The sequence below is a fragment of the Hirundo rustica genome, chromosome Z, assembly GCF_015227805.2.
Source record: "Hirundo rustica isolate bHirRus1 chromosome Z, bHirRus1.pri.v3, whole genome shotgun sequence".
NCBI lineage: Eukaryota > Metazoa > Chordata > Aves > Passeriformes > Hirundinidae > Hirundo > Hirundo rustica.
Window position 1 is genome coordinate 36,113,471 of NC_053488.1, and position 24,659 is coordinate 36,138,129.

Genomic DNA, 24,659 nt, shown 5'->3' on the forward strand with positions numbered 1-24,659 from the left:
AACCTAACAAAACCAAACCCCACCAACTAACCAAGAAAAACAATCCTCAAAAAAACCCCACCAAAACCACAATCAAACCAAACAAAAAAAAGTTGCAAATAGAATGCAAATCTAAAGGACTAAATAAAATGTTGAGGAAAGGGGCACTTAACATTTTTTTTAATGAAACCAAGTTTCATAGGGAGCAACTTGAAGCAGTTTCTCAGCAAGATTTAGAATTACAGTTTTGGAGATATCTATGTAACTAAGTTGCATGAACAAGAAACCTTTAAAAATAAAGCTTCTTGAAAATACATGAATTTTATTTTGCTTGAGTTTGGTCTGTGACACTGAGAGGTATGGCAAGCACAGGAAATATTTTGTCTTACAGTCGCAGAAACATTGGTTTTGCCATTCCACTGATAATGGTCCTGTGTTTCTTGTCTTCTACATTGAATTCCTCAAATATCACACCAAAACAATTTGTACAGAAGGTGATTTCAGACTTACTGAAATAAGTCTTGTTCTGGTACACTTGATAGCACTTAAGGTGCTTCAGTTGCTTCTGATGTCAGTGAAAGACAGTGAGTAACATTGCATCTGCGTAAACACAGTGTCCTCTGAATGTTCTAGTGGCCGGTTTAGTTTCTCTGGAAAGCTCTTTGGAGTTCGTTCGCCTTTAGAGTTTAAATCTTGCTGCCTACCAGCAGACTAGAAACATAATTTTTTAAATAACCAAATTGCTCTTAGTCATCAACCTACAATAATAATTTTTCCTAAGTAACTGGTGTTCGTATCCATGAATGAACTGCAAGTTCTAGGAGCAGCACCTGGACTCCATTTTGAGTTATTCTGCCTTAAATGTCACACCCTGTAATGCTTTATACTGAATGTTAATGAAAACTCTGTGATCCCTTGTATGTAAACTAACCTAGTAACCTAATGGGAAACACAGCTGTGAAATATGAGTTCGTTACCCATTTGGACGGCTCAGGCCACCTGGCTGTGGCTACTGCTGTATATCAAAACGTTTGCCTACCTGTGGAGATCTTTACACGCGAAAACTGAAGCAGTGCCTGCTTTCCGGTAGCACTGCACTATTGGCTTTTGGTTAGGTGGTGGTGGTGTTTTTTTTGTTTGTTTGTTTGTTTGTTTTGGGGTGTTTTTTTGGGGGGGGGGTGTTTTTTTGTGTTTTTTTGGGGGGGGTTTGGGTTTTTGCCTTTTTCTTGGTTTTTTTCTTTTCTTTGTTTGGTTTTTGGTTTTGGTGTGGGTGTTTGGGGGTGGGGTTTTTTTTGTTTGTTTTGGTTTGTTTTTTTTTTCCCCTTTTTCCTTGTTTGTTTTTTCGTTTTTCTTCAGGAAAGGGAAGCGGTAGTTCTGTCGAGCGGTGCTGTTGCTATGTGACGCCCCCGCGGCCGCGGTGGCCGGGCGCGGCCATTTTGAACGCGGGCGGGAGGGCGACGGGGCGCCGGCCAATCGGGGGCCAGCCTAACGCGCCACGCGGCGGCCGCCCCAACGGCGCCGGGCCCAGGCGGGAGGTGCGGCAGCGGCGGTAGCGACGATAACGCAGCTCTGGGCAAGGCCGGGTGACGGCGCCTAATAGCGGTAACGGCGGGCCCGTGGCGCGAAAGGGAAGCGCGGGGTCCACGGAGCTTGCTGTAGTCGGTTCCGGGAAGGTGGGGACGTCGGGGTCGGGGGCAGCGGGGCCGTTGTGGGTGCGGGAGGGACCGGCTGATGCCTGCTCCCCGGCCGCCTCTCGCGAGCCCGCGCAGAGGGCAGCCCCCTGTTGATGCCCGCCCACCGGTGTGCGATATGAACTGGTTCCCTGCGTCGGTGTCGGTCTTGAGTGGGTGCAGCATAGAGGTCCCGCTGTTTTTACCCCGGTGCTAACGGGAGCTGTCTGTAGCTGGGTGCTGTGTTACATCCTTAAACACAGTTTTGCAGCAGGTCCGGCAAAGGGTGCCTGGCCCCAGCAGATCCCCAGGCCGCGCTTTACAAGGCGCGTCTACCCAGAGTGCGCGGCTTGGCCGCCCCGTGGGTCCCGCAGGTCGGCATGTGGCCGTGGCTGCTGCTGGCAGCGCTCTTGGGTGCCATCTGTTTGCCCACCCTATAGATTTATCCAGCTGGTTATTTTAATCGCTACAAACTCACAGCTTACTGAAAACTCCTAGCATGGACCTGGATTTTTCAGTTTTACTGTATGCTGTATATTTCTTGTAATTTGTTGCCGGCTAGTATGATGGCTTCTTGAACAAATATTGAGTAAATAATTATCGTCTGCGTACTTTCTCAGAGCCAGTGAAGGTAGCCTAAGGTGCTATCACTACCTCCAGTGCAGAAGAGCTCAAGTTAATAATAGTTTTCCATTTGGAAAGGATTGTGGGTCTGATTAGTTTGTCCCTTTTTCTCTCTTGCTAGAAGTAGGTTGAATTTAAGTGGAGCTCCTTTCTTCAGTTGGAGGCGTGGTGTTAAGGTGTTGCAGTGAAAGCCCCCATGAAAAGAATGTTGCTTAAGCTCCGGAGAAAAAAGACTAATATGTTGCACATTGATACATCACCAGAAGCCATTGACTCCTTAAAACTGACGGTCTTTTTCTGAACCTGAAGTGGTGGATTTTAATTCAATAATTTCTGTTCATGTGGCCACAGTGTGGTCATTAAATGTAGTCAGTAAATCAGAGCTAAAAATTTGTTAAAAGGTGTGGAAGAGCTGTATTATTAGAGTTTATATCTCATTAGCATTACCTTCCCAGTCATTTAGAAGCTAACAATATTTTTTTTTCTAAATTATGTTTTTACAAATGACTGTCCTCACATGCTTTTATCTGTCTAGTAACTTGTAACTAATTTGATATTTGCGAAGTTTGTTTAAGCTTTCTAGTCTGTGACTGAAATAAGAAAAAAAGCTTACAGTGCGAACAATGTTTGATATCCTGTGTTACATACTTAATGCCATCTCAATTCTCTTTATTGAGAATAAATATATAAAGGTATCTTCTAAATATACTGACAAATATCCCTATTGAGACTGCAGAATTACTTAACCCTTAATAGCTATGTCATAGCAGTGTTTAGAGATTAAGCTTGGAAGTTAGTAATATTTTTCTATGTGGGTACTAAACTATAACAAAGCCTTATGCCTGAAAAGTGCTTACTGAATTTTACTGGGATATGTATATCCACTATACAATAGCAAAAATATTCAGGGAATCAAATTTTATTATGTATGATGAGAATTTAGACTTTTAACTGAAGTAGCAGAGGAGCTCACAACTAGTTCTGTGTGTTGCCCTTGATGGTGGGTCAGGGAGTCTCCAAGGCTTTTGGGCAGACGTTGATGCTGCACAGTTAAATCTTAAGATGAAAACAAGATCTCTATAACAGTAAGTGCTTAAGGATCAGGCCTTTAGTGTTCTTGATATACCTGTTAGCATGGGGAGAATAAAAATGCAGATTAGTTGTTTTTTGGTGTTTGGGTTTTTTTTTCCCCAACCCTTTACTCATTCAACTTTACTTGCAGAGGCAGTGAGCATCATAAGATATAAGGTTTTTAGCTACACATTAAAGATGTGTAAATTCTGTACAATATCCAGGAACATTTCCATGTTTTGGGTGTGTGTGTTGAATTGGCACTGTGATGCAAGATAGTTATATATTGAAAAAAGTTTATATCTTTTTTCCTCTTTTTTATTTTAGAGAGTAATTTTTCACATAAAAGAAATGATTGAGTCAGTCAAATTAAGAAGACAGTGCATGCTGGATTTCTACTCATATTATGAACATCTTTGTGAACTTCAAGGCTCTCTCCCACTGAAAGCTGTGAAGGCTAATGTGACTCGTGATGCCATTGATCTAATTGTAGATCACATCAAAGCTACTGATTGGGCACCACTTCTGAATGCTCTCAGGCATAATAAGACTCTGACTTCTATTGGCATAAGAAGTTTACATCAACATAGTCTTGAAGATTCAGGTATAAAAGATAAGTATGTTGATGTATGCGTGTTAGAATTTGTTGCATAAAACTTCTGTGTGGTTGAATACCTGGGGGGAGGAATTGTTATGTTTAAAGAATTATTTTATTTTTAAAAAGTACACAAAAAAACAGGAAGGTATGATTATAATTGCTTTTAAGCCGATAGGGCCTGGATTTTATTGATGTGTAGTTTTTGTTTTTTACTAGGTGTTGAAAGATACAAAACTTACTTTAGAAGGAAAATTCCAGCAACTCTATCAAAAGACTTGACTTGCCAACTATGCAAAGCTGTGAAAGGCTGTCTCAGTATATCAGATGTACTGAAAAATTTAGAACTGCAGGGATTGCTTCTGAGGGAAAGAGACCTAGCACTTTTAACAAAGGTGAGAAAATAACAGTATACAAATAAATGGAAAATATGCCCAGAACAAAGAATACTAGCAACTAATCTTTGTAAATACTTGTTGCAGACAAGGATATTTCTCTTTTGTGATATTTTTGTAGTCTTTCCATATACATATACAATGATTCTGCTGAGACATTTAGTATAATCTAGTCTTAATGTCTCAGAATCAAGGCTTACTGGAAAGATCTTAGCAACACCTCTCTGTGTGCTTGAGGCATATCACATACGTTCACAACTGAAACCACTGTCTATGTATGGGATAGAAGGGAAATTGTGGGACACCAGAGAGATAAAAATTGGCAGAAAACATATCTTCAAATGTGTTATTGAAAAGCTCCAGTTTGTTTGTGAGCGGCTCCTAGGAAGGGAGGTTGCTGGTTGCCCACAGGCAAGCTTCCTCTGCACTAAAGAAATGAATCCACTTAAACTAAGCTTGAAGATTTGCTTGTTTTGACCTTGGTCTGAATCCCCAAGAGTTTCTTGTAAGGAGCAGAGTTTAAGCAGTTTGGGTGACTTATGGTGTGTTGGTGTGTTGTTTTTTTTTTTTTTTTTCCCCTGTTTATTCTTAAGGGCTTGGCCACAGCTTCATCTCTGGAGAGTGTCTCTTTAGCCCACTGTCCAATTGGAGATGGAGGGTTGGAAAGTAAGTTCAGAATCAAAACCTCTAAATATACTTTTCTCTTTTTAAATTTTCAAATAGGTAAGCAAATTTTTCAATATTTCCATTCTTGTTTTAAATTTGTCTATGGTGATTAAAAGAACAATCTTCATTTTATTCTGCATTGAGTCAGTAGCATTTAAAGACTTGAATTTCTTCACTTCAGTCTAGTAAATAACTATACTACTTTATAGAGGTGTTTATACTTCTATTTAAAACATCTTTCATATTTCTTTACTCTTTTCCTGATTTGCTAATGTTTCTATAAGTAAACTCAAATCAAATACGTTCTAGCTTGTTCAGATATTCTTTGCTGAACTTTGGCACTAGAAATGTATAAACTTAGAATACATTAAGTGTATTTAAAATATACTCTGTATTTCAGTGCTAGTTCTTTGTCATAGCTTTTGGCTGTTAAAGCTGCCTCCTAATAGGCCACTGAAAAAGTGTGTTCTGATAATATGGAAATGCTATGTCTAGATAACATGCATACTTTTGTTTTCTTCAGCAATCTGTCAGAGTATCAAGAATACAGCTACTATCAGATTTGTAAACTTCACAGCATGTAGCCTCACATGGCGAGGAGCAGAACATATAGCAAATGTAGTAAAGGTAAATCAGTCAACTTATTTAGAACTGATTGGTTGTAAGAACTTAATAAATTTAATTTTTTACTTTTACTTTAAAGCCCAAAATCTGTTGAGGCACTTAATGAGGAACTTGTATGAATACCAAAATTAAGTGTGTGTTCTTTTTAAAGTTGTGCCTTTGTATGACAAAAGTAGCTTAGTTTACTGGTGTGGGATTTAAATTCTCTATTTCTGAGAAAAAACATGAATAATAGAGTAAAGTATTTTCTTTAAATGAGGACCAGGCATGTAAATGTCTGACCTCTGTTTTGGAGGTGCTTCTTTCATTGTCAGTAACTTTGAAAAAATGTCTTAAGCATTCTTGATCAAGTTTACAGTTCAGAAGCTACTGATTGATTGATCAGTTGGCTTCTTCCTAGTACTGTTTTAATTAGTGTTAATTGTGATTTCCATGAAAGCACAAAATTTCGTAGTATGTATTTATTCAGTATTCAATGTGCCTTGCAAGTGTCTGTCAAAAGAAGATAATAAAATATTTTGTAGCCAAGTTTAATAATATGCATTGCAAACTGGGCAGTCACAACAAATATGAGTTACTGGTAAGGTTTAAAAATTAATGTTTTTTAAACTCAGGAATGGTGTACTTATACCGGCATATGTTTCTTATACCAGCATTCAAGCCATTGAACGTGGTTTACAAAAAAAAGGAAAATTGTGATCATGTCATCAATTATGGCTTTGCCATTGCATTTGGTAACAGCTTCTTTGTTTGCAAAGCACCAGGCAATAAGAAGGCATGGTGAAGCTTGGGCTAAAAGCCTACGTTACAGGAGACCTGACCTTGAGTATATGACAGGTTTGAGGCGGATTACTTTGAACTGCAACATGCTTATTGGAGATAGAGGAGCAAGTGTCTTTGCAGACTGTCTTGGAGAGGACCTTTGGCTAAAAGGTATCACAGAGTCTTTTAGTAATGGAACAGCAGAGTAATTCAGGAGTTTCCTTATATCATAACTATAGACATATTGATGTATAGATACTGAGATATTCCATATAACATAGAACTTTGCCTACACTAGTAAATTCTCTTTATACTTCATATCTGGTTATTACTAGTTGCTGTAATGAATTCTGTAAGAGCTCTGTATCTCCATCTCTCTACTACTGTCTTTTCTGCTATCTTTATCTCCCTACTGCATCTCCTAAAATATAGTAGTGGCAGGCAGAAGACCTAAAATTGCCAGTTATAAACGTTGCAGCCAGAGGAGTAACTCACTATGTAGCTGGGAAGAGTATTCTTTTTTCCAAAGAAATCTCTCTTCCTCTTCTGAAGTAACTGTAAGGCAAGGAAAGGCAAGGGTGTGCTGCCATTCAGAGGGACCTCAGGAGGCTGGAGAAATGAGCTGATGGGAACTTCATGGAGTTTAAGAAAAGGAAATGCCAAGTCCTGTACTTGAACAAGAGTATGCTGTGCACTGGAGCATGCTGGAGCTGTGTGGCTGGAAAGCAGTTTTGCAGAAAGGGTGCTGTATATCCTGGTGGACAACAAGCTGTCCATGAAACAGTGAAGTGCCTCTGTTGTGACGAGGGCCATTGGTGTTGGGGTAGCATTAGGCAGAGACTTTGTGAGCAGGTTGAGGGAGGTGATTCTTCCTCTTCACTCAGCACAAGTAAGGCCATGGAATCCATGTTACAGGAGAGAGCTGGAGCTACTGGAGAGACTCCAGTGAAGTGCCACTAAGATGAAGGGACTAAAGCAGCTCTGATTTCAGAAGAGGCTGAGGAAGCTGGGACTCTTTGGTTTGGAGAAGACAAGGCTCAGAGTAGGATCAAGGTGTAGAAATTTCTGAAGGAAGGATGTAAAAGACATAGAGGCAGACTCTTTCCAGTGGTGCTTAGTGACAAGGCAAGATGGAATGAGTAGAGGTGAAAACACTGGAGGTTTTTCCTCAACATGAGGGTGACTGAACACTGGTACAGATTGCCCACAGTGCTTGTAGAGGGTTTCGTATTATCTCCTCTGCAGATGTTAACAGTAATTTCCTAATGTTGAAAAGTTCTACTTGTCTTCTTTTAAAGAAATACTCCTGGTTTTACACATGACTGTTATCATCATGTCCTCATTTCACATGCTTCATTTTCTATCAAATGGAGGTTTTCAGCAGGATTAATTTTTTTAGATATTGACTATTAAATTAAATTACTAACTAAATGCAGTACTACCTCCACTGATTTTTTTTTTTTTTTTTGCCTCCTTAAACATTTTAGCGCTTGATTTGCAGCAGTGTGGAATATCCAATGAGGGAGCAAGGTCATTATTAGATGCTCTTCAAACTAATACAACATTAGTGGTACTTGACATAAGAAAAAATCCATTAATTGGTATGTATCTGTGTCTGCATTTACCCTCTTTGTGTGGTTGTTGGTTTTTTTTTTCTCCTTCTTCAGTAGCTATATGGGGAAAGGTAAACTGCTTTTAAGAAAAAAAGAACATGGCTCAGTAATTTGCTAAACATTTTTTAAATAGGAAAACAAGCAGGATAGGTAATGTGTAATTATTATTCAATGATCTGTTTGCTCACATAAAGAGTTGTCTCATACAGAAAATTCTTAACAAGGTGTTTTAATTCATTCTAGATCGTGTTCTGATGAAAAACATTATTGAAAGAGTTCTTAAGAATGGTAACAGTGCTGATTCAGAGGTATGTTTTACACATTTTGGAGTTAGTTTGGGGTTTTTCTTTGTAGCCTCTACTGCATTTATTTTTTTTAAAGGGTGACTTTTTTCAAAATGAATCTAAAACAACTCTTCTAGTTCTAAACAGAAGTTTGACTCAGTACAAATAAAAAACCACTATCTAGGGAAAACCTAAAACCACTATGGTGAACATGTTACTGTATTGGGCTTTCTGTATGATTTCTTATGGAATTAAAGCTGTCACATAATAAAACCTGGATATACATTTAATGGAAAGAAAAATGGAAATGTATGTGTATTTCAGCATTACCATAGAATGTTAACTAAATATTGCTCCAGGACTTCTGTAGGGCTTTCTACTATTTACTACTACTGTCCTTGTCAACATGGTAATAATAACTTCTAATTAAAAAGTAAAGGAATCCTCAATTTAAATTTTAGCACTTAATTTATTTTAAAACTTATTTATTAAGTTGCTCAAGACTGTCCCTTCCAATGCAAACCATCTATGAAAACAGAGTCCAGTTAAAGTACAGTACCCCCTTTCATCATTGTCTAACAGTCCACATTGAGTTCACAGTAATCTGCATAAACTGAATATCTAGACCATTTATGATTAGGTATACTGTTGAAATATACAGAAATCTGATTCAGTTCTTAAAGGAGTCCCAGCAATCCTAGTTCTTGTGTTGGAATTTAATGCTCTCCTAGTTTTTGAGAAGACTAAATAATGACAGAGCTGTGGATGTGTAGGGACTGTCTAACAAACTGAAAATTTGCGTATAGAATTTCTGGAGGATTAATACTGTTCCCCACTTCAATCTCTAGAAGACCTTTTTTGAGAATTTGAAGTTGGTTGTGAAGAAGTACTTTTTCTGCTTGGCAGATGCAATCAAAACTTGCAAAATATCACTGGGATCACATGAAAATAACATCTGCCTGGAAATGCTAAAGATAATTGGAAAGTCAAACCATGGAAAGAAGCAGGTCTGGGATCTTTCCCATTTGCTAAAAGATCACTTGACTCAAGACATTAGTTTTATATTCAATCAGTTAGTGTGGTGTCTTAAGTTTTATTGGCAGTGCTAGTAATTCTTCATACTTCATTAACAACATGGATGAAGAAATACTGACCACCGGCTTGCTAAGTAGCTTTGCTTCTTCCAGCAGTCACAGCTGTCTTTCCTTCCATCCTGGTTTGCGTAAAAAATGGTTTGTTGTTTTTCAGTAGCATGCAGTTGATTCCCTTATGGGCTGGTTTTTTTTTAGATTTGCAAGAAGAATTGTCTACTGCTAATTGATGCCTTTGCTAAAACAAAAGCTATATATTATAGCAGCACTGTGTAACAGTATAATGAACTGGAATCATAGATATGACCAAGTGTAATAGGTGGTGAAACTTGTGTGGTTTCTGAGAAACTGAATAGCTTAAGGGACAATCTGTTGCAAGTGTCTACAAAACAGGATGCTTTCAAAACACTTGTTTTGTATTTTGCTGCCTTTATAGTTGCTTAGATTTTGTACAACAGCAGCAGTAGGCACACAGCTGAGACAGGCGATAGGCTAGTTGAATTTCAGGTTTAACCTAGTAAAGCTGCCCTTTTAGGTGTCTAGTAAGAAAAAATTAAAATTACTTTTGCTCTTAGAAGCTTGCAATATAATTTTAGTCTTTCTGGGTGTGTTTTAGTTTAAAATTATCAATTTGCTTGCACAGGCACTAGATCCAGTTGGAGAAACAGTAGAGTTTATACAGGGATTGAGTCCAAAGTGAAAAGAAAATGTTTTTCTTGACAATGATAAATTTGGATTAAACTTGGTTACTTAGAGTACAGTAATTGCATTTTAATCATTCTGATGCTACATTGGAATAGCTCTGGCATACTGTTCCTCATATTTTTATGTGGGATTTAGGGCTATGTGAGACAAGCTTTGTATTAATGTCATCTGTATTTTCTTCAATGGCTGCTTCAGCATTAGACTCTGTATTAGTGATGCACACTGAAAATTAAGTGCAGGGTAATTTTAGAATATCTACCAGGAATAATTAAACATTTTATCAGGGCAAGGGGAGCCTTTAGGAATAGAGCTGTTGCTGTAAGGAAATGAAGTTTGAAGTACAGCTGTGGCCTTTGATTATCACTGTCTCTTAATTTTATTTTGGGGCTTCTACTTTGTAAGGATGAATTTTCATTACAGGCAATAAAAATAAACTTCATGTTTTTTAAAATAATGATAATACAAGATCACATTAGGGAAGCTTTTATTACTCTGGAGAGCTTTGGCTTGAGCCAGTCATTCCTATCAAGCCAGTTTTCTGAGAATGAAGTGCAGAAGCCAGGCTTGCCTCTTTATAGGATTGATGCTGGGGTTTTTTTGTTATAGAAGGAGAACTGTTTCGCACAGGAGAAAGGATACTATTGGATGGGATATTGTAGTGGTGTTTTGGGAGCACATTCTGATAATGTAGACTATCATCTATGTTTGAATTCGAGCTTTGTGAGACTTCTGTTTTTTCCTGATTTTACAGTTTACAGAGTCTTCTGTAAGTAGTAGTGTTCTCTATATCTGACAAGCTACCTCTAATTTAAAAAAAACCCCACCTCTTTAACTGTCATTTACTAAACTGATTTGTTTTTCTTAAAAAAAAAAAACAACAAACCCCAATAAGTTCCAGTTTAAGTGGCTGATGTCTCCGTCTTCCAAAGATGCTATGAAAACTAAGCCGAAGAAAAGAACCATTGTCCTAGGAAGTGGTCGGAAGGGCAAAGCTACTATTCGTATTGGTAATTCTTTGTTTTTTCTGGCTATAGTAAATTTTGTCTAGAAAATTATATCTTAATGCTAGAGCTTAAATTAGAAAATGTATGATGTGTCTAAATGTTAGTGTTTTATAAAAAGCTTGTCTCCAAAAAAAACCCCACAACAGTTTCTTCTTTATTATATAATGCAACTCTTATCATCATTGGTATTTGTAGGAAACTTGCTTTTGTTTTTAGTGCTGCTGGATGTATGGCTGGAAAATTTGTAGGATATGCTGACTTGAAAATCTGTGGGAGTGTTCTGTATCTCCACAAGCTTTCACTTCTGCAAAGCCTGGCAGTAGTAAGTTGTCGAGTTCTCCTGCTGTTCTAACCTTTTTGTAGCAGGCTGTCCTCTGCCAGAACAAACAAACATGCATTTTTAAACTGATGTACAAAATGTTCTAAGGTTTTTTTTTAACTTCATGCAAACCTGTTATAAATAGTGTGCTTAAAATAATATAGGGATCTTGAATATTTATAATTAAGTACTGATAGCTGAAATACGAAACATTTTTCCGTAAGCTACTGAAAATTTCACTGTAATACATTTCACTGTCTCTCGTCTTTGCTCTAGTTATCTGGAAGCAGAGAGGTAAGCATAAATCAAAATAGCCATTGTACAAATAAACTGTGGTGATCTGGGTGGTTGTGGTGGGAGAAAAAAAAATGTCTGGCAAATGTGATTGTGGAGGGTTTTGAGTTTATTTGGCTTTTTTTTCTGTTTTAGGGTTGTTTGTTTTGTGTGGTTTTTTTGTGTTTTGAGGTATTTTTTTAAGAGAAGGAGGGAGTCAAGGTGAAAACTATGCTGTTTATTATGTTCAGAATAAATTGAGATTTTAAATCTTATTAATTAAGTTATGCATTTCTATACAATTACAAAATCAGTTATTTCATTGATATCAGAGAAACAATAACCTGAGTTCTTACTAGTTTAACTGTAGGAAATATTAGGTTATTAATTTTCTAGACTTACCAGTTCTGACTTAGAGACAATGTGAAGGAGAGTGTTCATCCACATTAGGTTTCTTTGCTGAGTCTACTTTGATGCTGTGTGATTTAAACAGCAACTCTTGTTGCTGTTTAAATCATACAGCATCAAAATGAATGAACCCTAAATCATACAGAAAAAAATCAGTGAACCCTGATTTTTCTCATTACTAAAGGGAAGAGATTGTTGGTGTCCTGTAAAAGCGATCTGCATGAGTACTAGATTTATTTTTAACTATTTTGCCCATAAATAAAATAATGTTCTTCACTCTAAAGCCACTAGAGGGAAATCTGAAGTACATAGATGCCTTTATTGTTTGCGTGGATGGTGTAAATTCTGACGTGACACAATGGAATTAGCTATCTGAAATTAGTAATTAGATTAAACCTCTTCTGCTACAAAGCTTTACCTCCTTTTTTGAAAACAAGCTTGTCTTGTGTCAGCCTACGAGCAGTTAAGCATACCAGTTTATAATCACAAGCTTTTGGACACTTAAGCAAAATTAGACTGAATTTCCTACAGTCCTTATTATTACATAGAAAATTTTATGAACAGTAAGTGGTAAATTTGTATGTGAATAGTAAGGTGTAGTGAATTCTCTTTTCTTTCAATCTTGCTCTTCAATCCAGGATTATCATCTAAAAAATCTCTAAGTCCTGGGAAAAAAAATTTCACTGTGAGAGAGAGTTACTCACCAAAACCACTGCCACCAGGCACAAAAGGCTTCCTTCCTTGGCGGACTGCAGAACGTGCAAAGAGATGCAGGTGAAGTTTTCATGGTACAAGAGAAAATAGTAAATTATAAAACTTGAGTGATAAATACAGTAGAGAGCAATGTTAGCTTTTTAAAATATGATTTGAAAGGTACACACAGATTGTCATCATAGTTTTTTCTGTTTATGTAAATTTTGAGGATTTTACATAAATTCTTCTCTAGTAAGTATTTAAAATACAGAAAAGCTCATGATAGCCATAGGGATATTCATATGCAGCAAGAAACCCCACCACAACCAAACCTACCTTTTCTGCTTGTTCTTTTGCTAATAATGAGGTATCAGATGTATAGCTAAAGAGGCCACTTAGTGTTTTAAACTTGCAGTATAGTTGGCTTGACATCCGGTTCAAGGTGCTTAGGTATTTTCCTGCTTCTTTTTTCTGTTTCAGCTTACCCACTATTAGCATAATTATTGTGATCATCTAAGACCTGCAAATTAAAATAAAACTGAAAAAAACTTATGCATAGAAGCTGTCTTTTGAAACAATTTTTGTAGTTTTAATCTATTCCCTAAATCGTGGCCTCTCAAAATGGAGACTATATAACTATTTGAACAAAACATTACTTAATGCTTTATTGCAATGGTGTGTATTAAGCTTGTTTTTCAAAATACTGAACACTAAATTCTCCAGTTGACTTGAGTTCAAAATAATTAACTAAGATGCCTGTTGAAGATATTAATGTTAGCATCCAGTAGTGTTGCTCTAAATCATGATTAAGGAGGGAGTACTAATCAGAATGAGAATGTAATGAGGCTTAAAGGAATATAGTGCAGTGTCTGATGCAGTTTATTTACTCTTACTGCTTCATCTGTCCTAGACTCTTGTGTTTGGAACATTATAAACTTACTTTCCTCAAAACTATGGTTTTGTTTGTTTTTTCCTAACTTCAGAGGTGGGGCAGTGGATTGTGCTGGAGAATTGCCAGTGAAGATTCAGGTACTGTTTCTCTCATATGGTGGTTCTGTTTTTAGTGGGTAGATGCCTGAAAAAAGGGGAAAGTGTTCTCAACAGAATCTCCTTGTCTGAAAGCTAAGATTGGAGCCTACTTTCAAAGATTCTTACTCATAGTGGGGAAAAAAAGTAGTTTGTCTTCATTTTATTGAAGCTTCTTTGATACTTAGTTTACTTCTATTTCTATCTCTGTATATTTTGGTTTCCTAGTCTTAGGAGCTAGCTGAGTTGGAGTATAGGCACAATCCCTCCATAGACAATAAGAATAACTAACAGCATTTTTCTCTGAAGGCTTTCTGCGCCATCTTTTCTGTCTTGGATTTGAATTATATAGTTGTTTTTGCACCTGTCAGTGAGCTGCTCTAATAAACCTACCAGAAGGAGAAGAAAGACCCCATCTTTATTCCTTTTCCTTTGCATCTCATTTCCATCACAGAAGGATCTGGTGGCTGCAGAAGCCATCAATTATTCTCTGTTGTGGTGTAGGCTTCCCATAGACTGCAGTCCTTTAGGAAAACATGGGCTGGCACAGGATGCCTGTGGGCAGCACCTCCTTTGTCCCATCTCTCCGCTCTGATGCAGGTCTTCCTTGGCTGGAATGAGGGTATTGATGCCACCATCTCTTCCTGCTCCCAGCCTGATGTTCCCTCTGCTTTTTCTCACTCTTTTTGTTCCCACCTCTTGTGCCTGTCAGGTGTTTTTTGCCTTGCAGTGGGTCAGCTGGGATTGGCTAGGCCCTGCATGGGGCAGCCTTGGCTGTGCCTTGCAGGGGCTGATTCTGCTGCTAAATCCTCACCACAAATACTCAATATAGGCACACATAAGGTTGTTTTTTTAATATCGTTTTATGCAAATTTGTTTCAAAGTTGTATGGCTGGGCAATACGTATACATTGTAAGGGACTCTGGGAAACAACTGTATTTAAATTAAACTTCTGATATGATTTAATCTTTGGGTTTTGATTGTAATGCTATAAGTGGGCATGATTTTCTTTTTTGGTGTAACTAGACAGGTGTTCCTGTGAAAGTGACACTAGAAAGTGCTTCTACATCTGAAACTGAAGACACAGAAGATCTAGAGGATGTTATCCAGCAGCCTGATTTGGCAAAATCATTAGATAAGAATGATGTAGCTCAATATCAACAGGTAGAGGTAAGAAGCATGTTCAGTGCCTTAGACTCCATAAAGTCAAATTGTATCAATTAAACCATGTTCTATTTTAAAAAAATTGTAATTAAACAAATAACCAGTTTTGGAGCAGGATTTCAGAATAACTTAATACATCTGCAGTATGTGTGATTTCTCTGTTCCAAACTTGAATCATAGTGCACAGATCTTTTGATCAATGTTATTGCCTATAGTATTTTCTTTCAAGTATTTACTTTATAGAAGTAATTTAATGTTATTTCTAAGACCTAAAATATAGTAAAACGGTTGTGTAAAAATAATTATAAAAATAGCTGAAAGTGTTCGAGTTGCATTTTATAACTGAGCCTAGTAAACTTTTTTCATTTGCTTTTTATCATTCCTTCTACTTCTTTGATACTTAAAAAACTTGGCTGTAGTGAAACAGACTGTTTCTGCAAATGTCTTGACTGGGAATGTTTTTATAAAAGAAAGGAGTTGAAGAGAGGTTTGTATCAGCGGCTCAATAATGCTGCTGAGGTAATCTAGCACTGTTATAAAGTAACACCCTCAGGCAGAGTAACTGAGTTGTTTCTGAAGTGTTAAGATTTGAATTCTGTTCAGAGAAACCAATGATTACTTCTGTAAATAAGATCTATAGTCAGATTGGGTTTGCTGGTTGTTGTCAGAGCACCACACTGGCTGAATTTGCTGTTCGTATGTGTAAATATTGGACTGTATACCTGTCTTTGTGTAAGAGGAGTGAAGCTAAGTTTTAACTTGCTGTAGGTTTATCAGTAGTGGGAATGTTTAGAGTGGGATAAAGTTGTGGAAAGCAAAAGTACTGTACAAATACTGCATAATTAATTATCAGCCTTTCAGATGATGTGTGCTTTTTCTTTAGACCTTTTTCTCTGTATAACTTTTGTTCAGGAAGATTTCGAAGTTTTCACATGTTGTTGGAACTTAAAGTTTTATAGCAGCTTTTACTGTTAGTGTGTGATGTCTTGCCGTTGTGCTGTGTGGTTGCTTCAACACTCTTACCAAGAGCACTGCGTATGAAATCATAGAATTCCATGTTATGTGCAAATTGCTCCAAAAACCTTTATGTAGGAACTACTGTGCTTGCAGAAAGCTTTTGATATATTTGTTCTTGTTGTTTGGAGAGGGAAGAATATTATATTTAGGACACACTGCAGAGGCAGGCAGTGTTGTTTGCTTTGGGGAAGGGTTGCCATACTGACCTATGGTGTCAGTGTTAGCTGTACTACATGTAGGGCAGTTATAAGGAAGAGACAATTTGTGATTACCTTGAACTTCCTTGGAGGGAAACCCACAAATTTTGGCAACCTACCCCAAAATTTTGATTTTCCTGTGCTTGTAAAGGTCCAGATTTTCTTGACTTTCTCAATTTGAAAACGAAAACACTTTCTTAGGCCACAGGTGCTTATCAGATACCACCATTTAAGCAATCTGCACTTGATTCTGTGCCTCACCCATTGTTTCTGTTACCTTGACACAAGGCAGGTTTGACATTATGGCAGAATCAAACTATCAAATTGGCACCACTGAATTGTCTATTTCCCCTCTGTCATTTAGTGCCTTTTCATTTCTTCCTTCTCTTGTGCCCTTTTTCATGGTTATCTAATCATAAGACTGTCATTAAATAGCTGTTACTGCACAGCAGCTTGTGAGTGGAGTTCCTTTGCGGAACTGATCCAACTGAAAAGTAGTCCAGTGTATTTGGTGGTAGCAGGCCTTTCAGTAAATGGTTGTGTTAGAATGATGATGGGAGTGCAGCGTGGGAATAAACAGTAGGAAGTAGGAGTTCCTTAAAATGCTGCTTTGTCAAAAAAAGCTCTCCAAGCATCTCTTGATGTGACTGAATGACCAGACTTTAACTTAAGTATGCAAGTCTTGGAGAACTTCTCTACATCCTTCTGCTCAAAAAGGGGCTTTAAGCATACTACTTAATGAAATAAGTAGCACTTCGTTGTGTTTCCATTAAAAAAAAAAAAAAAAAAGCGCCTTGACTAGTGAAAGCCTAATTTCTGCTTAAATGAAAAGAACTGATAAATATTCTTTCCTTCCACTAGGGGGAATCAAATGTCACAGTTGGTTTTGATGAAGTGTGTAGTTGAGGTAATGTCCATACTTTTAAATTTTAACTACAGATTTAAATGGTGAACTTCACCCTTAATCTAGTTAAGAGGGCAACTTCTTCTACATCTCACTACCTTGTGAACTACAAAGAAGTAGAGTTTGCACTGTAACTGTTTTTTTGGTTTTTTTTTTTAAGTAGGATGCAGTCAAGCAGAATAACATGGCTGATCAGCTGCTAAATTTTTAAAAATATAATTAATTTTTTAAACTTTTGTTTTATATCTCTGTCTAGTGTTGAACAAACATACTGCTTACGGTAATTCTGAGGGCTACCCGTATTTTGGTATTCAGTTTCATCTTAAGGTCTATTAGTTCTGTCTTTCTGGGCTGTAATACTTGAAGGCTTAGTCTTGTAGCTTGTATGTACCTATAACTCTCTGATATATTTTTTTTTTTTTTTTTTTTTGCACATAGACTAGGACACTGTGTCAACTAGTGAACTTCATAAAAGCATATCGAAGATTAAAGTGTATATATACTTGTAATATAATGGTGACAAACTAGTGTCTTTAAATGCTGGGTTTGATACTGCTTCAGAGGGAATGCAACTGCAGTGTTCAATTCTGTTATGAACTCAGCCCATAACCATGAAATACTATGTACATCTAGAGCGTGATAAATCAAGTTTAAACATTACTGGAAAACATGTACATTTCTGTTTAAAGAATCATGGTAACTTGATTACTGTCTACGCCTTTGACCTTTGACATTACAAACTAGTAATTTGAAGAAAAAGGTCAATGCTTTCATCTTGAAAATTATCTAAAATCTGTCCACAACAAAAATACTGTAGAAGTGTGGTTTCTAAAGTAGAGTTCCTAGCCTAAATCCTAGGAAATTCAAAATACAAATAATTATACCTTTGCACCTGCACTATGAATGGAAAGGTAAGGATTCTAAGACCGTGATAGCTCTAAGACTCAGAAGTGTGTGATAGCTGTTACTGATCTTTAAAGCTAGAATCCTTGGGAATTCCAAGTTACACGTCAAGTTGTCAGTGCAGAAAAGTATGGTTTCTACTTTCTGTGTTGTGCTTCTGTGTCTGTTAGAGGTTTCATAGCTCCCATTACTTGCACATGTTCAAAGGTAGATGGCAGTAAGATTGTGGTATCTGTGGGTGGTTTGCCTTAGATGTTTGCCTCCCAACCTGTGCCTGCAGGCTAGATAGTGCTAAATCTGTTTCCGTGCTCAAATACGAGTACAATAAAGATATGACTAGCTTTCTACTTGCAGCATCTGCTTGGTTGATGCTAATATAGGGATTTTAGGAGTGGCCTTCACTAGAGTAGTGACAGACCCATAATCATCTCTTTGAGTGGATGTCACTAGGAGGGCTTTATATAGAGAGTATTCTAGAACCTACATCTTGGAATCAGTTGTAAAAGTACCTTGCAACTTACAACACCTTTGTATTTGTAGAATGTTTATTTTTACTATGCATTCTGTTGCATGCCAGTCTTCTCAGTCAATTGCTTATATGAAATGCAGTAGTATGCACTTGAATAAGCTTTTGCTAGTAAACAAACTTTTAGTACTATTTTAATCTTTGATTTTCTTTAGAACTGATTGTTATGGTGTGTACAAAAAGCAGAGTCCTTTTACATGTATGTGCCTGTATACAAAATAAAAGGGAGAAGTTTTGTATACTGTTAATTCATATAGTCTAACCTCTGAAAAATAGAATAGCTTGATGATTTGAAGAGTTTTCACCTTTTGAACCAGAAGATTGTTAAGGTGTGCAAGAACAAAAATTTTTGCTTATTTTTGCAGTTCAGATGCTGTATTTAAAGTTAATTAAAAATGATAATGCTCTACTTACATGAAAGAAAATGTACGAATTGCAAATCCTGACTACACTTACTGAAGCTGAGATTTACTACTTAAAACTAATAATTAAAATACAAGTTTAGGAATCTCATGAATAGTACTAGAATATATTTATAAGATGTTTTGTGTTTGTTTTCCTGTTAATTCAACACTAAACTTGGAATTGTGAAAAACCTTTTACTGAAGAACTAAGTGAAACCAATTAGAAAGAGTACAATTCCTACACTTCAGAATTTTGTATTTTTACAGATGTAAGAAGGGATAAAATCCTGTATAAAGAATATAATTGGAAAATCTAGATATGGCTGCTAAGGATTTCTTATTAGAGCCCAATTCGAGCTTTTGATGATGTCGATATATTTAGTAAAAATGATGTTTGAAAAAGTGAAGGGGAAGTAGAGAAGAACATACATTCTTGATGGTTTTGTCATAGGCCGAAGAGACTTGGACTGTAATTTCATGTGATCTCTTGCAATCTTACAAATCTGTTAAATGAATCACACCTATTTCTACTTCTCTGTCTTAATATTTTACATCCTGGAGTTATGTATTGGTACACCTCTGTCTTGTATTTTTGAGAAGATATGTTTGGAATGTCATTTGCTAGTCGTTGAGGGTTTTTTTTTTTAATTGCATGTTAGTCTGACATTTTGAGATAAATTTCATTATCGTTTATCTGCGTTTTGATAGTTGGACCTGGAAGAATGCATGGAAAAACTAAAGGAAGAACAGAAAGCTAGAGTAAAGGCTGAGGAACGATTATTAGAGGTAAAGATACTTAACTGTTAATGATCTTTACTTTTAAAGGAGGGGCTGCTCAGAGAATTTGCTTGCTTAAGTAGGAGTAATTATCAATGACCACTAATATGGTAGCTTCCAGAGTTTCAGTTCAAAGACACATGGATCATTTACTGGTCTTAAGGGCAGTGATGAAATCTGTGTTTAGTAATGTTTGTTCTACAGATTCTGTTCCAGAGCCTTGAACTCCAGCTCAAGCTACTCTTTCAATATGTTTTATTAATTTTCTGAAACACTTATTATCTGGGGCATCCTGATACTTGTTTTTCTCAAGAAAGCGATTAAATCTGTTTGCAGTATGTACACGTGGATAGTTCTTTGTCTCCCAATTCACCTACCATAACTTGTGCTGAAAAGCTGTGTTGCAGCTGTTGTTCAATTTGGTTTATTCTGTACCTTTATTTTTAAGTTTTGTTTCTGCAGGCAATAACCATATAGGATGGTTTTCTGCATGTCAGTTGTTGCTAAGTGCAGTTCAGCTTTGGCAAAACTGAATTTACCACAGTTAAATTGCGAGGTCTTTTACCCCTCTGCTGTTTTTGACCTAAAAATATTCTTCTGCATGAATAAGCAGAATTTCTTGTAATATAGTTGAGTGTAAGGTAATGTAAACTAATGGATTTGGTCCTTGAATGTCATTTGGAGGGGAGCGAAAATGGTGATATCCTTTGAAATATGAGCAACAAGTGATAGCCCACAGTACAGGGAGCAGATATCCACAAAGGACTCTGCATTTCTTAAAGACAGATTGTAGCCCTCTTGTGTGACTATCCCTATCTTCCTGTAATGTGATGTGCACCAGTGGGCCCTGCAAGGTGTCTTTTGTGTAGATCCTTAAATGCTTTTTAGGCAAAACACCCGCTAAAATAAATCTTTCTCTATCAAGGCCAGGCTGGTTGGGTTTAGCACCTTGTCCCAGGATATTAAATAAACCAAGTAGCATTAATCTATAAAATTGTTTATTTTGTTGCTTATTTATCACCTACAGTGCACTACCCAATCTATAATTTTTTTGTCCTCTCATAAAAAATGTAAGATGGAAAGCCCGTGGTAGTACTTGATTGCACAGCTGTAATCTTAAGTGAGTTAATGCTTCCCTCAAACACAAAACTTCATATATCCTGCAGTTATCAGGCAGTTTTCAGTTTCATCATTGATTCGATTAATGGTTGATATGGGAGAAAAAATGAATCATGTTAAACTTTCAGTTTTGGGGTGCATGGTGCAGGGGAGCAAAAACAGTAGTATGCATTCCCCCAATACAGAGGAGTGAATGTAAGGAGGACATTTGCCTTCATTAAGTTTTTTTTACTAGTAAAATAAATTCTTTAGTGTTAAACATATCATATAATACATACAAAATAAAATTATATGAAAGCTAAGTTTTTCTGCTTGTACTTGCTCTGTAACATCCTGAACATACTGAAGACAGTGCTGAGCCAGTGGTTTTGAATGCCTGCAGGAGTATCTGTGGTAGCATAGAACTGTAGCTGTGCACACCTGTGCAGAGCTCATGTAACAGTGCATTGAAAATGTGTGGTACAGCAAATTCTGCATCTTGTTATGTCAGTTATTTCAGATATTCCTCTTTGTGATGTTGCTGTTTAGGCACACAGAAGTGAGGTTTGATATTTTGGGGTCTTTTAAACTGAAAATGAAAGAAATGTGGTTTTTATTTTGTTGTTGTTGTTTTTTTTCCCCTGCATAGCTGGAAATTGAAAATGCAAGATTAAGGAGTCTAAATATCTCCCTGTCAGAGGTTCTTCATGCACAGTCAGTAACCAACATGATTTTGGAAGATGAAGGTGTTCTTGGCAGCATTGAGAACTCTTTTCAAAAGTTTCATGCTTTTTTAGACCTTCTTAAAGATGCTGGGTAGGTTGTCACTTTAAGTCTTGCTGTTTTTTCTGAGATCTTTTCAAAATTATCCTCACAATGAAGTATGCTGCTTGCTACCCCGCCAGATTTCTAGGTCTATACTCTGAGAGCAAAGAAAAATAAATTAGATGTGTACCTATTGTTTAGTCTTTTCCCAGTGGCAAAAGCATGACGTAAGCTATGTTCAGCTGAGTTCATGCACCTTTGGGAACAGCTTTCAAGAAGCCTATTCCAAAAGATTAGAAAACTTCTATTAAAGCACATTTCCAATTCTTTAGTGAATCATCTTCGGCTCTTAGCCACAGTATGAAAGGCTCAAAATGCAGTTGGATTGCCTTCAGAAAGTGTCCTGTTATCTTGTGCTCTCCATTCATTAATTGAAGTACAGAAATCTAGATGGATGAATCTTCAGCCTTTGTATTTAAAGTCTGTATTGTTGCTATTATTATTGGTACTACTACTAGAGTTATTTCAGAGAGTGTTGATTAAAGTTTGTATTACCATTGTACCCGCAGTTTGTCAGAGGATGCTTCATCCTTCCCACTTTTCAAAGAATTTCTGCTTGAACCTGATTTGTAAAGCTTGTGTGACCAAGCATGGCAGTCTCATCCACAAGAAGGGAACAATATGAATATATGTTGTAGTCTACTCCATGTATTCAGAGAGGATCACAGAAAATTTTATTTACCCTCTCTGTCTTCCACTTCCAAATTGTAGTGATATAACTCAGGACCTAAGTGACAATGGCCTCAAGTTGTGCCAGGTGAGGTTTAGATTGGGATATTAGAAAATATTTCTTCTCTGAAAGTGTGATCAGAAATTGTAACAGGCTGCCCTGGAAGTTGTCCAGAAAACACCTGGGTATGGTGCTTAGGGGACATGGTTTAGTGATGAACCTAGCCATGTTAGATTAATGGCAAGACTTGATCTAAATAGGTCTTTTTCAACCTTAATGATTCCATGATTTAATGATTCTAATTTACTGTAAAGCCCTGAGGCGGTGTTCTAATTTTGTGACAATCACTTTGTAGAGTTGCCTTTCCTACAGGAGTTTCAAGCTTCTCTGGAAGGGAAAAATGCATTTTCACTACATGAAAAAAATTTCTTCATATGGGCCCTATGTCTATTCGTAATAATAAGGAAATGCTCTGAAAGTTACAGAATACCAGTCATGAAGAATGCTCTTCTGAGTAAGCTTCTATATATAATATGCTGTGCTATCAGTTAATGACTGCAACTTCTCACTTTTTAGTGGTGCTTAAAACTCACATGTGATTGGTTTGGCCAACTTCCAAGCTGGCGGGTGACCCAATATCAGTGTATTTGTGAGACTTGTCATTGACATGTTAGAGATTATGCTATTTGGAGATGTGCACCAATTTCTGCTTGAATAACAAGAGTTTTAATTTTTGTTCTGCCTGACGTGGAATCTCATTGCCAGTATGCTGCTCTGAGTTAGTGCTAACGAGGAGAGCTTCGTTCTCAGCCTTGTAACACTTGTTTTGAATCTACAGGCTAATTTGTACAAAGGCAAGAATACCTTCAGCAACTTGTTTTCATCTTGGTTAAGATACTTTGAGCTTCACATAAAATAATAAAAAACTATGTTCAAAGCTTTAAACAGATTCTACTTTTGATTTTGAATGTTTAGTCTTTCAAATAGAATAGTTTGTGTGACTTTCTATTAAATGTTTATTTTACAGGCTTGGACAACTTGCTGTATTAGCTGGGATAGACCAATCAGATTTTGGCATTTTGGGACATCCACAAATAAATTCTACTCTCAGTAAACCTGTGAAAGTGGTAAAGGAGAAGTCTTTTGAAGAAGAAAGACAGGAACACACCCAGAATAGCAAAGTAAGTCTTTAGAAGGAATGCTAGAGGCAATTCTACTTGATACTTTGTAATGTACTTTTCAGCTGTTAAGTCCCCTCTGATACATGAAGTTACTACTGCAACCCATTGCTGTAGCTGCATTTATACAAATGCATTTATGCATTTATGCATAATAATTCAGTGATTAATGTAAGCCTTTAAAGTGTTTACCACTTGGAACACAAACTGCAGTATTTTGTAATGTATTAACCTTTGGTGGTAATTGTGTTGTTTCCTAGTCTGAAATAGGAAGTTCCAATAGTGGTATATATCCATTCAAATTGGAAAGTACTATGATCAGGATTTTAGAAACATTTAATAATGAAATAAAGTGTTTTTAAGAAACCTAGTCTTACAGGAGAGGCTATACGATGTACCTTCTGAAAATCATAAATTATCTTGGAAGTAATTGCAGTGTATATGTCCAGTCCCGATAGATTTCTCTGTGGCCATGACATGAGTTTCAGGCAACTACAATTTCGTAGTATTTGTAAATATTGCATAAGGTTTTAGGTTCTACTCTGTGAATTAGTAGTAAACCTTCTGGATTTTTCAAAGGAGATATTAAAATTCCTGTAACACAGAAAAAAAGCCCAGGCTGTTTTAAAGTCTGTTAAAAATTTAGATACTGGTGGCCTTATAGCAATGTCGAAGTTGAATAAAACTGTCGTACTAAGAACCACTCTGCATTCCAGTGTACTTCTTATACCCAATGTCTTCCCCTCTAACTGTTCTAATTTCCTCAAGAACACATGAGCTCTTTATATATAATGTTAAAAAACTGGGGATTGTTTTAACAGTGTGGAGAGAATTTCCAGTTTTGCAGTTTGAAGACTCTCGTTCTTATTTCCTTGTGTTGGATTCTTCTAGCAGCTAGGTGTTGTGGTATAGAGTGTTGACACTACATTTCTGTGAACTGCCAGTAAACATAAGGAATTACAGATGTGTCAGAATAATAGATCTGATTAAATTTTGGCTGCTTTTGTGTAACTGACACATCTCTGTAGTATAGATTTCAAGCTAGTTGTGAAACTGTGATGTGCCTACTCTGTCATTATCACCCTAGCAATCTTCACAAACCTCTTTTGAAAGGTGATAAAGATCATGCAATTGCTATTGCCTCTGCATCTTACCTCTATTAGGTAAAGACTCTATTATGCTCTGCAGACTCCA

At 36.8% G+C, this 24,659-nt stretch overlaps 1 protein-coding gene across 3 annotated transcripts; it reads left to right on the top strand.

The window, feature by feature from the left end:
• The first annotated feature begins 1,483 nt into the window (after positions 1-1,483).
• Positions 1,484-23,602, top strand: CEP78 (centrosomal protein 78). Of its 3 annotated transcripts, none has more exons than XM_040090549.2 (16): positions 1,484-1,581; positions 3,672-3,948; positions 4,159-4,334; positions 4,928-5,000; positions 5,524-5,627; positions 6,383-6,557; positions 7,874-7,987; positions 8,243-8,307; positions 10,972-11,086; positions 11,679-11,696; positions 12,722-12,857; positions 13,760-13,805; positions 14,829-14,972; positions 19,626-19,703; positions 21,442-21,608; positions 23,315-23,602. In XM_040090549.2, the coding sequence occupies exons 2-16, from the start codon at positions 3,696-3,698 to the stop codon at positions 23,478-23,480; spliced, it is 1,830 nt and encodes a 609-aa protein (XP_039946483.1). In that variant the 5' UTR covers positions 1,484-1,581; positions 3,672-3,695; the 3' UTR covers positions 23,481-23,602. The 3 variants fall into 3 exon arrangements, with proteins under 3 accessions (XP_039946483.1, XP_039946485.1, XP_039946484.1); XM_040090550.2 differs by lacking the exon at positions 1,484-1,581 and adding an exon at positions 1,623-1,652; XM_040090551.2 differs by lacking the exon at positions 11,679-11,696 and having other exon boundaries at positions 23,315-23,600.
• Positions 23,603-24,659: the final 1,057 nt, after the last annotated feature.